The sequence below is a fragment of the Drosophila hydei genome, unplaced genomic scaffold, assembly GCF_003285905.1.
Source record: "Drosophila hydei strain 15085-1641.00,03,60 unplaced genomic scaffold, DhydRS2 tig00008119-arrow-pilon, whole genome shotgun sequence".
NCBI lineage: Eukaryota > Metazoa > Arthropoda > Insecta > Diptera > Drosophilidae > Drosophila > Drosophila hydei.
In genome coordinates this window covers 5,439,238-5,455,932 of record NW_022045830.1, presented here as the reverse complement: position 1 = coordinate 5,455,932, position 16,695 = coordinate 5,439,238, and the positions used below count along the sequence as shown (strand labels likewise).

General features: G+C 41.6%; 1 protein-coding gene across 7 annotated transcripts in view; it reads right to left on the bottom strand.

The window, feature by feature from the left end:
• The window catches only part of LOC111595977, a 100,751-nt gene continuing 84,056 nt past the window's right edge, over positions 1-16,695 (bottom strand). For 4 of the 7 annotated variants that reach the window (XM_030224837.1, XM_030224835.1, XM_030224836.1 and 1 more), the window contains 11 exons: positions 9,719-9,774; positions 9,339-9,523; positions 9,041-9,253; positions 7,115-7,320; positions 6,827-7,035; positions 5,733-6,189; positions 4,031-4,095; positions 3,037-3,259; positions 2,525-2,652; positions 2,335-2,445; positions 1-2,235 (listed from right to left, as the gene is read on the bottom strand). In XM_030224837.1, coding sequence (XP_030080697.1) covers positions 1,978-2,235; positions 2,335-2,445; positions 2,525-2,652; positions 3,037-3,259; positions 4,031-4,095; positions 5,733-6,189; positions 6,827-7,035; positions 7,115-7,320; positions 9,041-9,253; positions 9,339-9,523; positions 9,719-9,774 — 2,111 coding nt within the window. In that variant the 3' untranslated portion in view covers positions 1-1,977. Of the gene's footprint in view, positions 2,236-2,334; positions 2,446-2,524; positions 2,653-3,036; positions 3,260-4,030; positions 4,096-5,732; positions 6,190-6,826; positions 7,036-7,114; positions 7,321-9,040; positions 9,254-9,338; positions 9,524-9,718; positions 9,775-12,663; positions 13,003-16,695 lie in introns of all 7 variants that reach the window. The other 3 variants (XM_030224839.1, XM_030224838.1, XM_023309960.2) reach the window with 2 other exon arrangements.

The window sequence follows — 16,695 nt, the reverse complement described above, 5'->3', positions numbered from 1 at the left end:
TCAGATGCATATGTATTCGGGTGTGTGTGTCTGTGTGTGTGTTTGAAATAGCTTAACGTTTTGCTGCAATGGTCAAGCTTAGACTTTAAGTGTGTATGTTTGTGTGTGAGTGTGTTTGTGTGTATTACTGAGTGTCTCAGAAACACTCACTTAATATTCATAGAATTTACGCATTTATAATTTTCTATACGTACATATTCACAAAATCGAATAGTTTTTACATAGTTTATTAAGGCGCAACTGAAGTTCGGTTCAATGTACAATTATTTTCTTTATACTGTTGTTGCTGCTAGGGTAGATCATAATAGTTATTATTTATATATTTTTATTATTATTTCCTTTTAGTTTCGATTAGTTTTCATACTTAGACATATCGTTGTGTACATATGTATATAGAGGTATGTACAAAGGGTTAGTTTATACGACATTCTGTGTATATTTAGGTGTTCACATTGATATGTACTGTTAGTATTTGATAGAACGTAATTTATTCTTGATTTATTTACAGCTTGGGGAAGAGCCAACTCAAAGGATTGCATGATATGAAACCTCTTTAAATGAAGACACAGAACAAAATATCAGAGCAAACACATTTAATGTGCAGTAAGAATTAAGAACAATTACTTAAATACTCAGCCATGCAAAGTATAATTGGTAATGAAACCGTAATTCTCTTCATGCCACGAAACGCTGCATATTGTGTGGAAAAGTTTGAAATAAATTATCAATTATATTTCACATGTCCAAATTTAATTATCAGAAGCGGAAACGTATGTGCGCAAAAGATGTTCGCACCTCGAAAAAAGAAGAAAATAATTAAATAATAAAAAAGTGGAAAGCCCGTTTATTGTGTATACCCTAGCAATGAATGCTACGTCTGCTATCAGGAGATTGAAAAAATTGCCAAAAAAAGTTAAAGATATCCCTTTGAAATTGAATAAATCGAGGATAAGTCTGAAAGAATAGCTTAAAATATTTCAAAGATATTAAATATATTTTAGTATGATCAGTTACTATTCTCGAGCGAGTTGAGCAAGGGTATTTCAACTGCAGCATGCCAATGACAATATTTTGTGCTTGTTTTTAATTGTGTCAACAATAAAACAATAATGGGACATAAAGTGTAAAACTGCAATTAACTCTGGGCTGTGTGCTGTAGAGATGATAATGAATGTTGAATGCAAGTAAATATACAAATATATATATATATATATGTATATTATATACTCTTTATCGTATAAAACACTAGCTACGTCAAGTGTGCTCTCCATATATATGTGCCTTAAGCACATATCAAGTCTATTTACAAGTTTCTGTCAGATGTCTTTCATTATCATTGTGTATATAGTTTAAACTCTAGCATTAGTAATTGTAGATAATTTCCATTAATTTTAAGATAATTATTATTTAGACAGCAGTTTCATTCCCTCACTTTTTTGAGTATGTAAAGTTAATCGTTATCGTTATCGTTATCGTTAGTCGAATGGTGTATCAAGTACTTAATGCCTCACAGATGTAAGTACGTATCAAAAAGTAAGATCGCATCTTCAAGTTAACAACAAAGCGCACAAAATATCTGCTAACCCCTAAAAGTATACAACACATTTCGCTAATTCAATATATCATATGTATATGTATATGTATATGTTTATGATTATGTATATGTATTTGTAGATGCCTAACACTAAACTAACTCACATTTAATGCTGCTGAATATTTGAGTATTATGCTCGTATAGGTTTCACTTTTTCTTCTTTTTAATTTTGTAGACATTTAGACATCGCACAGACACATACATTCTTGTTCCTATGTAGTACTCTCTAAATATATTTATATATATGTTTTAGTATAGTATCGTATTTGGTGAGCACTGCTCATAGCTAGACCCCAGCCCTTCGCCCCTTCGCTCCTTACACCAGCTTACAAATAAACTACATACAGTTCGTGAGCGCTGCAGCTGCTGCTTTAACTGCCGTGTCATGTTGAGGCAGTGTGCCAGCTGCGCGCATCGGTCATACGCAGCGTGCCACGGACGGTTATTGCCAGCGAGAGCAGCAACAGGGAGAACAGGCGGCTGGCCGCTGTCTGGCCACTGCGAGCGGCGCTCGTGCTTTCCGGCCAGACGACATCGACTTCGGACATTTTAAAAATGCTCAATAGTCGGTGGGATTGTAGCTCATTGTGCTCGGTGTTGATATGATGACTGATGGTCTTCAGTATCGAGGTGCATTCGTCCTGCAAGTGGCCAGATAAGCAAAGGTATACGTTTGAGTATAAGTAGCACTCGTTCACACCTGTGGCTGCTTAATGGAATTATAAAATTGAGCTACAAACCTTTTCACGTCGCAGCAGATCGATGTCCTTCAATTTGCCATCGTGCGGCAGCCGCGCTGCTATGATGATGTTCTCCTCGGTCATATTGAACAGCGTCAAAGTGCAATGTGTCTGCGGGTCAACAGCAACAACATATTGCAATTACCATGCATGGAAGTTAAAGACTTAGACAGGTGTGCTGCAAGCTTACCTGATTGTTAATGTAGGTTGTCACGTATTGTTGCAAAGCGCGCACAGCATCCTGCACCCCTAGATTAGTATGGGGTCGCAGCAGTGCCTCATCTGCGGCACTATAGCCCAGCAGCAAGAAGACGCCTCCTGCAAGTAGCAGCATGCCATAAATCTCAAAAAATTATGGAACACTATTGATTTACACAAATGCGAGTGAGAAAGAGAAAGAGAGAGCGAGGCAAGCTTTTACGTGTCTCTCGACTCAAAGAGGAAACAAAGTGCAGCTGGCTGAGCATACGAGTAATGTCTTATATTTTCCTTTCTTAAAGGTATTGTTAAGGGTTACCGCCACAGGCACTGGCTGCAGAATGAAACATACTTGTCAGCCGCGCAGCGTCATTGCCTGTCGCGGACGATAATCGTAAAGTGCTCAAGAGGAAACAGAGACAACGCGAGTAGCAGCAATGGAAGTAGTGCAGAAGCCAAGTGGAAATGACGACGGATCAAGCGCAGTGGGCGGACTCTACTAACCTGGCAGAATGTAGTCCCCAAGCGGTGGCTTCATGCAGATGAAGCGTCCCGAGTAGCAGAGGCAACGGCCGCGGAACGCCTGATAAGCCGGCGAGGCGTGACTGTAGAATGCCAGCGCGGTCCGGCAGGGCGCAAAGGGCACGCAGAGAGCGTGGCAGGTGAGTGTAAGCGATTCGCCGCAGCTGCACAGCTCGCTGCACTCGGCATCGTCCAACGAGTAGATCTGTAAGTAAAGCCGACATCCTATGAAATCCGAGAAATATCTTGGCCCAGACCTGAACCTAATTAGGCAACAAGCATTACATTAAGCATACGCCCCGCATGCAGCTGCAAGTTGAAACAATGCGAACACTAATTGCATTGCCGCTTGCCATAAAATTGTTGTTGCTGCCGGCACGTAGAGGCCAAGTGAAAAGAAAAGTGGCCAAAGTGCATTCACGTCGCAATGTTGTTGTCTTTGTTTTTGTTTTTGTTGTTTTGTAAATTGTTTTCGTTATTTTTTCGATGTCGTACATGTTGTTGTTCGGTATGCGCTACCATTTTCATGGCGTTGTTAAATGTGGTAATATCTTTTCGTTGGGCACGTGCCGGCACGTAAGCCATCCACACACACACATACATACACACACACACACAGCTTCAACTTGTTGTGTGCTTGCAACAAAAAGTTGCTTCGTTTGTTTTGTTTCGTTGGCTGCCGCTTTGCAAACTTTTAGTTATGCAAATGCATTTTAATAACACTTTCTGAACTTCCGTTGTGTGTAAAAAAAAAGCAATACATAAATAAAACAAAATAAAAAGAAACGGAAGGTTATATAAATTTCGCGGTCGTCCTAGAAAAAAGCTTACGGCATATTTTATTCAAATGAAAAAATGTTAATTGCCGCAAATTGTTGACGATTTGTGGCAGATACATAAACGTGCTGTCATTTACATAAAATATTGACTTTATACTATTAAATTGATATTTTGAATTTCGGTGCATTTGACTTACCCGCTTACTGCTGCCCTCGCGTATGAGTTGATCGCTCTGATGGGGCCGCTGCACCACACAGTTTCCTAAACAAGAAAGTAAAAGGAGAAAATTGAATGAGCACAATAACATTTGATGACACAAGCCTTTGGGCTTTAGCAATAGAATGTTCGAGAGGTGCAAATACCCTCCGATGACTGTCGCTTGCTTTATTCATCCATTCATCATGTGGTTTCATTAAAAGGAGGTGAGCCGTTTGCTCGGAAACGTGCCAGAAAGTTGTGTGTGTCCCCTGACTGCTGCTGCAGAGTGTTATCTGTTGTTGGAGAGTGTGCTAATTGCTGTGCTGTAGGCAAGTGTGAAAGGTTGGCCAACAATAAAAACTAACGAACCAGAGCCAGAGCACATTTAGTAGCACCCAGGGCATTGCTCACCTGGTCCGAAAATCATTTAGAAAACTTTCTTAATAAATCAGCCAGAAAATCTTATTTACATTTTTAATTTTTAATAAACATGTGGCTCAAGTGGTGCACTTGATGGCATTAAATAAATATTTGAGCAGTGTTAACAAAACAATTTATTTCACTGAATACTTTAATGCGGAAGCTTCAAATTGTTAAATGCTGATGTCAAGCGATTGAAGGACTGACACGACCGTCGGCCCGTCTGCCCTCCCGCACGATTTAAATCAATTATGAATGAGACATGCAAGCTGCACAGCCCGACGCTGTCCGGTGACTAAACAACAACAATTCATACAAAATGCACACGCAAATGTCCCAACGGTCTGAATAATTACAGCTTATACACATGGCTTCTATCTGTCCATCTGTGTTTGTGCATGTGTGTGAATTATTTCGGCGATAGACGTGTGGCAAGCAAACAAACTCATTTACATATTTAATGCAATTTGCAGACAGGTTTGCCGCCCAGCTGGACAATATAACGGAAGCATTTCATAAATGCGTACAAAAGAATCTGAGCTGAGCCGAGCATATCAGAGCACTTTATACCTAAGCTACAGTAGTATTTTGTAAATCACAGAAAATATTTTTTATATATATCGAGCTCTTAATCTGATTTAATATAGTCGCTTTATAATTATAGCAAATATTTTCAAACTTACAAATAATTGTCATGCGAGCATACTCATTTCCGGTTACACACACAGAAACACACACAACCTGATATTCATGCCAAGCTATATTTAAAGTGAAACACAGACACTATATCGAAATTCACAAATATATATAATTCGTGCTGCAAAGAGCTTCCGTTTCAATTAGCCGCAGAGCCTCATTAACCACATCAATTAAATTGCAAATTAAAAGCGAAAAAAATAATATTAGGGACCACATTATGAGGTTTGGTCGAGTTGGTTGTCTGCTCCCTTGGCACACGAGCTAATTGTGACAAAGCTGCCAAAACTTGAAATGACAATGCATTAACCAAATTTGTGGAGCGAACAGTTGGATGTAAAAAAAACTCTTGAAAGGCTCTGCTCATAAATGTAATAGGCATTCAAGCCGGAAGCCTGCTTACATGGCCAATAATCTCATTCCTGTTGCTGTATTGGCCGAGTTATCAGCACTCAACAGTCTGCGGTAATACGCATAATAGGGAGCCACGCCCACACCCACGCTCCACACCCTCCACAGACACACGCACACGCACACGCACACGCACACGCACACAAAGGGATCGCCCACATGCATTTACTTACTTGGCGGCTGCGTTGTTGTTGTGGTTGCCATTGTTGTGGTCGCTGTGGTTGCCGGCTCTGTGTGGCTGATGCTGTGCACCAGCTCTGTTGTTTCCATTTGGTCAACAAAAATTACCGGATCATCGAAATCTACGCCCTGCCTGCCAAGGCCAGCGTTTTGACCATTGCCATTCTTCTTGCCCTGTCGCCGGTGGTCGCCCTTGCCATTTCCGTTACCATTCCCATTCCCATTCCCGTTGCCATTGCCATTGCCGTTGGTGTTGCCGTTACCATTACCGTTGCCATGCCCGTGGCCGTGTGTATGCCCCTTGCCGTGATTGTTGTCGTGTTCATTGCCGCCATGATAATCGTTATTTCCGCCATTTCCGCTGGCATCGTTTCCGCTGTGCAGCGGCACTGAGTCGGGCGGATCGAGATAATTGTGTTCCACCGATGCCGGCTCCGATTTCTCCTTTGCCTGTTCGGGTTGTCAAGCGATTGGGTTGTTATTTTATTTATATTTTTTGCGTGCGATTTATTATTTATTTTTATTTTTTAATTTTGTTGCACAGTTATTCGGGTTTTTTCATTTTTTATTTATTTGCAGTTGTTTTTTATTGTGGTTTTGCGATTGTTGTTCACAATTGTTGTTGTTCGTATGGTTGGCAACATGAAAAGAAAATGTTTTTAAAGGTTTCAATGCAAACTCGAATATTTTTGTGCACTGCATTTAATCTGTTAGCTGCAGCTGCAGCTGCAGCAGCTGCAGCAGCAGCAACATCAGCAGAAGGGCAGAAATTGATTGCTTTGTCGGTTTGAATTCATAGTCGATACTCCGATACTCGAACGCTGGGTTTATATTGTGCGCTTGGCTTTTCAACTCTGTGCAGCCACTGATTGAGTGCTGATTGGAAAACAGACGGATTGAAGGATAACTGAATGAAGGGACGGTGGCCAGGCGACTGTTGTTGAAGCTTGTTAATCGGATTGGCTACCAGATTGGCCCGGTGCGCCTGACCACTGCACAGTTGTTGCACCACAATTAGTGCCGTTAATGCTTTGACCCCTAACGTAAGCATCCGGTGCTGGTGCACTCATAGGCGCACGCTACTTACCTTGAAGATATGCGTTGCGGGCTTTCTTGGCGTTTGCTTCGGCTGTAAACTGGTTGTTGTTGTCGTAGTGGTCGGTGGCGGCGGCGGTGGGGGCGGCGGTGCACGAGTAGTAGTCGTCGTAGTTGTCGTGGTTGTCGTCGTCGTTGTAGTCGTCGTCAGAAAGCCCAATTCAGCCAGCCGCTTCATATGAAAGTCCTTTTGTGCCTCGACTGCAAAGTGCATAAGATTTTTGTTGCATTCCCCCATGCAATTATCCAGTAGTCGCAGTCGCACTCGCAGTCTACTCACCCACACATGGATTCATCCAGAGCAGACGACGCCAGCCTACGCACTGGTATAGATGCTGTGGATCTGTGCCCTGACAGGCGCATGTGGTTCGCAACATGGTGCCAAGGATGCCAATCATTGCTGTGCGACAACCACTTGGCCGGCCGGCACACTTCTTGGTCACGCTGTCCACGGCACAGGCCTGCTCATAATACTCCAGCTTGAGTCTGTCAAGGTTTGGGTTGAGGAATAAAAAAACAGACATCAGAGTATTAACATGTGTGTGCCGGCAGCAAGCTCGGCAGCTCGTCAGCTCGTCACCTCGTCAGTTTGTAGCTGCAGTTAAAGTCTGTCTAGCTGTCTGAATACCTGCCTGCCTGTTCGTAAGTGTCCCGTTACATGCAACCACTGTAGCTAGCTTCAGTCTGAGATTGATGTCTAGCCATTTATGTTGGAATTACACTTGGTATTCTGCTGCATTTGATGGTTCTGCAGTTGTTTCTACCACCACAAATTTGCTACACAATTTATTGCAGCAGGTTTACGACACTGCCGTAAAATCCGAGCTCACTTGCTGCAGCTTTATGTGCCATGTGGCGTATGCGTGAGAGGCAAACAGCGCAGACAAGTGTAGACTACTCTCTTGCCGTCGGCATTTCAATCATTTCAATCAGCTGCAACTTTACCGCCAAATAGTAGCCAAATGAGCCCGATTAGACATGCATTCAATCTCAACATCTACTTAGCATTTATGGCGTCTTGAGGCAATGAGGTGTACACTTCTGCAGCTGAACTATAATTCAACCAAAACAGCTAACAATTGCATAATTTGCAGCATTTATTGTTCATTCAATTGATAATAGATAATCATGTTGATTGCATAAATTAAGCCTGACTTTGTTTGTGCCCCTTGGCCGGTTTTGGTTATATAAGGGCAGGCATTGCAATTGAGAGGCTGTGGCACGTGGCACATGGAAGCAGCCATCTAAGAGTTAATAAAACAATCTGCCACCCCGAGGGCCAGGCAGCCAAACAAATGCACCACGCCTGACGTCTAACAATGTACAATGCACGTGCTTGAATGCAACGCGTCGTATACGTAATAAGTCAACATAAGCACTCGAATAGCAAGACGCAAACTCCGAGCGCACAGACACACGCTCGAAGAGTTGTGTGTAGGCAGCGCAGCATAGAAAATGAGCGTCATTAGTCCAATTTAGTTGTTTACTAAAGCAAGTGAGATTCACTTAAAAGGCAATTAATTTTCACAGCCACAACTAGAGCCACGTTCGCCGCGGTTGTTCAGCTGTAACGTGACAACAAACACACCACACCCTCCCTCCTCGCACACACAAACACACCCACACACACAGGCTGACATACACGCGCTGCAAGCAAGCCATGGCTGCATCGTATTTATCACTTAACTTTGTGTTTGACACATTCGCGGCCTGGCTTGAAGTCTACCAGCCGAGTAAAGTGCAGCCTGGCTCTGCGGTATGCTACCCGCTGCCGTGTTTAATGAAGAACAGCGCACAAAGTGGTAATTTAACGCCCGGTTTGACAGTGACGCGGATTTTTGGCATCAAAGCCAAACAACTTGAGCTGTTGCCTGTCGGCTATGAATTTGGCCTGTTGTCAGCTTAATGACTTTGGCAAAAATGCCATCAAAGTTGTGGCCGTCTTAGGATCGAGCTAAACATGTGTAATTCAATAAGCACATGAAATTCAATTTGCTTTAATTGAATTTTAGTTCAAAAACACTTGCTCCGCACACACACACACACACACACACACACACACACGGAGAGGGAGTTTAAAACGAGCTGCGGATTTACATGCGATGCGCATATTTCCGCTTCCGCTTAGCAAGCATTTGAATTATGGACAGAACGCGTCGCCCTGGGTCATGGGGACATGGCTGCCATGGCTACATATTTAACCCACCTGCACTCGCGAAACTCTTTGCAGCTGTCGGCCACAACATGGCAAGCGGGCGGCGGATGGTAGTAAATGCCATTGGAGCTGCCTGGATTATTGTTATCGGGCGGCCTCTGAGCGCAGACGGGATGCAGTTTTTCCTGTGCAATCATGCACATGTCGGGGCGATTGCCGTTCTGCTGGCTGGGACTGTTGTTGCTGTTGCTGTTGCCCGATTTTCTGTTGGGCCAGGAGAGAAGGAGCAGATGGAGTGGTATTTGTAGTTTGCTGTTGCAGTAGTTGACCAACAACTGCTGCCACTTACTTGCATAGACAAAAGGCAATGTCCAGATTCAAGTCCTCGTGCGGTCCTTTGTAGAAGGACTGCAATGATGTCATGCACGCATTGCGATTGCACCGATGCAGCTCGCAATGCGTCAGCATTGGCTGCAGCGATGATGAGCAGGCTGGATCCTCCCGGCAACTATCCAGTGCTGTGTGGCAGGTACTCTGCACAGTTGAAAGGCGAAAGGAGAGAAGAAAAAGTGCATTGTTGTACACGCAAAATGTAAAAGGTGCTGCAACATATTCAGAATACTTTTTGCATTTGTCGTTTCCCCCGGGAGACGGGAGGAGGTGGGAGCAACTGCAGTGCGGTGCAAATGATGCATAGCCCTAACCACGCCCACTCCAGGTCGAACTTACCTGAAAATGTTGCTTGATTATTTCCGTTGAGAGGTCAACTTCAACGTCCTGACCACCTGCAACCGGAGCAGCAGCAGCAGCAGGAGCATCAGCAGACGTGCCCAAGTGACCATCGCATTGGCGTCGAGTTACAGTTGAGTTTTGCCGAACGAAATCACGAGAGTATTCAGTGCCGGGGCAACATCGTTTGTCATAATTGTGAACGTAGTAGAAGTGTAGAAGAATGTTGTAAATGTGTCCATTAGTTATCGGCTTAGATAATTGTGTAACACTTGAAAATATTTCAGAGCACTTCAAAGCACTTTCGATAGCTACGCAGAGTGCGTCCGCCAACATGAACGAATCACTTCGGAGGGGACAGGTTTCTAATTCAATGCATATGAAATTGTTTAATAAACATTTTTGAAATGCTTTCATTAATTGAAATTGTATTGCGCTTTTTTTGTCTGCGCAAAAAATGTTGCATATTTGGCGGAATGTAATAAATGCATTACTTTTTTACCTCTGCATATTTATTCATTGCATTTATTGCTAACTAATTAACAAATGAATATGCATATTTCATATTTGTAGCTCGAGCTTATCACAAAAGCTTCCATAACTCGATTACGTCGAGGGATTGATGGCAAATAATCCTAATTAGAAATGATTATCAACGCGCGCTCCCTGCTGAGCGCGCGTTTGGTGATGGGGACGGGGCGGGGCGGGGCGTCTATTTCGCATCATGTTGGGGAGCGACAACAGCTGGTGCCTATTATAGATTACATTTTAATTAACCAACTTGTTGTTGGTTCTCGTTTCTATCCAATGCCATGGTTAAGTCCATTGTGACCCGGCACAGATCCACCCATAAATAATCCAAAATAATCGAATAATAAAAACGAAAGGCATAAATAATGAAATTAAAAGCAAATATATTTATATATATATATTTATATATAAATTTATATTTTATTCCAAATTTGTTGCCTATAACTTGAAATGGGGGGTTGGGCACGTTCAATGGGGAATCGATTCTCAACTGCGGGAGGAGCAGGGAGGGAGCGTAGACTTTTTGTTGATATATTTGAGTGAGCAGCAGGGCTACGGGTGCAGCGGGGCTGCGGGGGCGTATCAAACACAACTAAATACTATGTATATAGTCTTACGCATAAAGTATAGATTAAATATTTCAATAGACTTGTCGGCCTTTTAAACTACAACCTACTCATCAAAATACTTATTTCGGGTAGCGCCAGGAGCGACGCTTAACTAACAATGAAATTCTGTTTAATGTGTCTTCAGATGTGTGTGTGTCTGCTTGTGTGTGTATGTGTGGGTGTCTATGCTCTGATTTGGCAACACTTGTGCGCCCGAGTCAATGGAAATGTTGTTTTATATGAGAACTGAGTGTAGTTTAATCTGACTATTAAATATTTCATGTTGTTTGTCTTGTATTAAAAGAAAATGAATTTAAAAACCTTTGAATGCACGTAGTAAAGTAAATTAAAATAATATAAATTATTTGAAATGTTCCTGAAGTGGAGAAAACAGAAAAGCAATTTCAAATCGGAACTGAAAGCATAAATCAACTCTAAGCAGCTGCAATGCAAAATGAACAATTTTATAGTATAATTGTTTTTCTTTTGTGTGTTTTGATTAGAGCTGAATCTTCAAAATATCAAAATGATTTTCCAGTTGAGCTGAGTCTGTTGAGTAATGGTTGGGCTTGTATGAAATGTTGTTCGTTCTAAGACTTTAGCTTTTCATATGTTTATGTAAAATTTGTAATCAATACCAATTTCGGTATGGATGGCAAAGTGAGTGAATGTTTCAACTGCTTGATTTTTATTTTCGAGTATATATTCAGTTTTCTTGTTGGCATGATAGTGTTGTTGTTGTTGTTGTTATGGTTGTTGTTGTTATTTAACTTGAACACGCAACATATGAAACATATTGGTAAAAAAATTTGCATTTGAACAAAATGTTTGAGTTGAAAAAGAAATGTATGTAACGCATGTTGTTTGTACTTAGTATTTGAATTATTTGTGATCGTAACTGTTTATTGTTCTTGTTTCAAAAAACGGGTGCATCGAAGAATTTTGTAAAAAAGTGTGCTTGAATTAAATGTAACAAAAATGTATTTTTAGCTTTTTTGTTTTTAATGAATTTTGTTTAAAAGTTGTAGCACAAATTTTACAATTATATTTGTTTTTATATTAATGTCGTTATTAACAATTTTTACAGCTCTCTCATCCGTCATTATACTTTTCGGCTTTGGTATATAAACAAAATGGCAAACAAAATTCATTATTAGAAATTTTCATAACGAAGTTGAAGCAATTTGTTTCTTAAAAATTTTTAGAAAATTTCCAAAACATTTGAAAAACAAGTGGCAAGCTACATAAGGAAAAAGAAATTTAACTAAAAAGAAATAGTAAAATATTACAGTATTCATATAATATATATTTTGAGATATATGTATATATATACGAGTATGTCGGCAGTTTTTGTTGTTACTGTTTGATATTTATAAAAGTTGAGCGAATGCTAAAAATTATGCACAAAGCCAAGACGAGCTCGGGGCGCGCCAGTATTTATTTATTTTGTTTTCTTTGTTTTGCTTTGTTGCTTGTCAACATTTAAATCAAAAGTCGAACAGTAAAAATTTGTTACTTAAAAACTGACCTGCAACGGGGTGTGTTAGTTACAGGGGACGACACAACACGCGCAATAATATTTGTTTATTCAAACGAAAAGAAGGTAAACAAGGTATATAAATAATTACAAGAAAGCGCTACCTGTCGGGTGAAAAGAAACAGAAACCGTGTGCCTAGCAGCTTGTTCTCTTCTCTGTTTTATTCTGCTGATCATATTTATTATATTTGTTTGCTATTTTGGCTTGCCTAGTTTGTGGTCTGTTATTTATTTATTGATTACGTTCATGCTAATACATGTACACATACTTTGATAGTAAACACCGGCATTTCCGTTTCCGTTGCCGTTGCCATTGCCATTGCCATTGCCATTGCCATTGCCGGCGTAGCCATAGCCCGTATCAACAATATCGAATGGCGATTCATTTCCGGCGCCTGTCGCCGATGCACCCGCTGCCATGTGGCGCTGATGAAAGCCGCTTATATTGAACGGATAGCTGAGCACGCCGTGCAGCGAGTTGGACACCGAGCCCGGATAATTATAGCTGCTCGCCGAGCCGCCCGTCGCTATTAACGGCGTATCAATAACCGCCAAATTATCATCGAAGATTCTCTGATGCAATTTCTCGTCCATGCCCAATATTCTTACTGGAATTTTAAGTAGCAAGAAGAGAGAGGGTAGAATGGTTGTTGTAGTTGTACAGTGGCTGTTACGTATGTTGTTGTTGTTGTTGTTGTTATTGTTGTAGATACGAGTAGCTGTTGTTGTTGTTGTTGTTTAACTATAACTGTTGCAGTTGCTGGCAACTTGCAACACATCAACATTTTGGCCATCCAATCAATTTGCACAATTTATAATCAGTTCAGTATTTTTTTTAAATCTTGGCGTAAATTTTTTTATATTGTGTAAAAGAAAATTAGGTTTATATATGTATGTGTGTGCCCATTGAATAGCATGGGTTAATACTTTTTGAAAGTCTTTTCTATAAACTCAACTTAGATTAATTAAACCAAAACAAGTTAAGACCTTAGAAAATAAGAAAACTTTAAATATACATGGACAGTTTGGGAAAATTGTGCATTCTATAGGTGCTGCTAGTACACAACATTTCAGGGCGTGAGTGTGTGCGTGTGTTTGGATTGGTGAAACAGAGCTTAAATAGTCATACTTAATATAATAGTTTAGCTTATGTGCAGATTAAACAAAGCAAGTTTTGAACGGTAACAACAGCAATCGGCTATAAAAGCAATCGAATACATTTAGCCTGTGGCCGTAATGTGCTTGAAAGCTTAACAGCATTGCGTATACTCAAATAAATATATGGAAATAAGCAAAAAAAAAAGCAATCGAGTGTTTAGCTTAGATGCACACCTAGCGAAGAACTAAGAACATTTACAACGTTTCGATGAATCGATGAATCGAATACTTAAGCGCACCTTGAAGCAAGTGTCATTGCTACTATAGCGACATGGCTCGGGCTCGGATATTCAGTGTGATTTAGCCAATTGCTTATTGTGTGGCTCGCCACGCACCAATTGCCACTGCAGAGCTGCCGTTGCCGTTTCCGCTATCAATGTCAATAGCAGGGCAAAAGCACAAACACAAGCTCAATGCTAACAGAGACGTGCTGTGCGCCAGTAGTCTGTGTGTGTGTGCGTGTGTGTTTGTGTGTGGGTGTTTGTGTCTAACTTTGTGTATCTTTCAAATGTCATGCGCTGTTAGAGCGAGCAAATGGTAAACGATTCAATGGAGACGCTTCGCAACCACAGCAGCATTTGCTTATCTCGCCCAGCGCACGCCAAAGTGCGCTTCATTTGAGGCGTCTGCTCAAAGGATGCGAGACCCCTCTGAGCTTAAGCTTCGCCTTCGCCTTCAGCTCCAGCACCAGCACCAGCACCAGCACTAGCACCAGCTTCCGTAGCAGGCAGACGGTCAATGCGGGGCGCCAAATGGCAGGAAAATGCCATGGATTTGCCATGCCTGCCGCTTGCCACTTGCCGCTTGCTGGCAGCTGCCTGCCGCCTGCGAAACGTATTTATGCTTGTCGCTTATTTTGCCAAACAAATATTTGCACAACAAACTGTTGGGGGCAACAGAATTGGCGGAATTCGAAACGGAATCGGAATCGCAATCGTAATCCCAACTGCCTGTACAGCGAGGGGCGGCTAGCACTGAGATTAGCGCTGTTTGCCAAGTGTTATCGCCCATGTAAACAGTTGTCGACGAGTGGATCTGTCGCCGTCAAAGTCTGGCAATTGTTGCGTATACGCCAAGGAGTCAGCATCAGCTCAGAATAACTTTAATTATTGAAGCACAATTGCATTTGGGGCAGTTAATGCTTGCTAGAAAACTACATTAGCACAGTGCGTATCAGCTGCATACGTGTGCTGTCTAAATTGAAACACACACGAACAGGCATTGGTGGCATGCAACACAAAGCGGATTTTACAATACTGCAATAATATTTATTGCACGCAAACCAAACGCCAGGCCCATATACCTGGCGCAAGCATGGTCTATGGGCTCAATTTGTTGTTGGCGCATTGCTGAAAAATCGCTTTAATTGTTTTACTCGTGCTTAATTAAATTTGCAACGAAAGGCGCACATATCATTATGACTCTAACTGCGCAACTTTGTAATTGGCCTAAAAATGTGTTATGAGCCAAATGCTAAGCAATTGGCTTACGAATATTATTATTATTCAAATTGTGGGTTATTGGGTTACCAGTTTAACTCACATTAATTATCAGTATCGGATAAATTACTAATGTTGTTATTGCCGTTGTTGTGTGCTGTCTTGCAACAGCGTGTGATTACAATTTGTTATTGCTGCCGCCGAATTGGCTGCAAATAATTCGATGTGTGTGTGAGTCAATGCATGTGACATGCATAAATATCTGCCAATATTTGCGCAAATTCACAATAGCTGCATGTCTGTGTGTGTGTGTGTGTGCGTGTCCCATAGCTGCACTGGCAAATGAAGTCGCCGAGCCCTGAGCACAATGCGAACAGATTCAAATTTATAACCATCAGCAGATGGCCAACGGGTGCCGCAGCGCATGCAAAAACAACAACAAAAGGATCAGCATCGATGATAGTAATGATGATGATATTGTTGATGATGATGATGATGATGATGATGATGATGGACGACCAATGACAATGGCTAATGAAATTTGTGGCAATGTGCACGAGAGGCAAGTGCATAAAATGCGTAACAATCAAAATGCCAAGCATTCGGTGCGAGGGGCGATCGATCGATTAACATAATGCGTCATGCAGCAAGTGTGTGTGTGTGTGTGAGTGAGTGATAGAGATGAAGAGTGTTTAAGCGGGAGCTAAAGATAAGGCCGCATGTGCCGCTGACTGTGTTATTGTATGTGTGTGTGTGCGTGTGTGTGAGCATGTGTAGGTCTCTGTCTGTGTGTGAGTGAGACTGAGAGCTGTAAATAAGCAGCAACCGAATATAATACACATAATGGATGCCAATTCAAGCCAAGGGCCACTGCAAGGGGGAGGGAGCATTGTGCACTTCATATCAATAATTTACTTAGTTAAGTTTGTTTGGCGCAGATCTGGTTTGGGGGCTGGTTCGGTATTTGGCGCTGGGGCACAGAGCTAACAAACAAAATGCTTATTTATGGCACTTCTGTGCATTCCAAGTGAACGAGCGTGTCTGAGTGTGTGCGTGCGAGTGTGCGTGTGTGCGAGTGTGCGTGTGTGGCATTACTTTAACTGCAAGTGATTGCAGTGGCAGATAGCCATAACTATACCCCAATAGCCAAATGCCAAGTATAGTACAAGACAGCAAGTGGCAAGCAGACGGCCGGGCAACAACAAGGCGCAGGATACACAGGATTCAGGATATAGTTGCACTCAACGCTATTTGCCCGCCGCTTGTTTGTCTAATACAGTGCCACAAAAGGATGCAATTATTGGGAGCGCAAGAGATAGATAGCTAAATAGAGCGGGACGCTGTGAGTTACTGTCAGCGAGTGCCTTTGGTGCAGTGGTGCAGTGGTGCGGTGGTTCAGTGGTGCAATGTGTGTGCTTCAATTGTCTAATGTGCTCTTACATTACCGCGAAGCTCGCATGGCTTAATTTATTACCTGAACTTGTTCACAGTTCTACCTAAGTTTATTTACACAGCTTAGACTATGGACAACACTGAGAAAAATAAGTTTGTCCTTAAGTAAAATAATAGAATAAAGTGTTTTAGCTTCGCTTTCCTTTTAGATGAAAAAAAAAACCCAATGTAAATAAAAATACCACAAATCTTAGCGATTTCAACAGATTGAATATAAATCTTATAAAGTTCCCCCATCCTTATTTATATCCT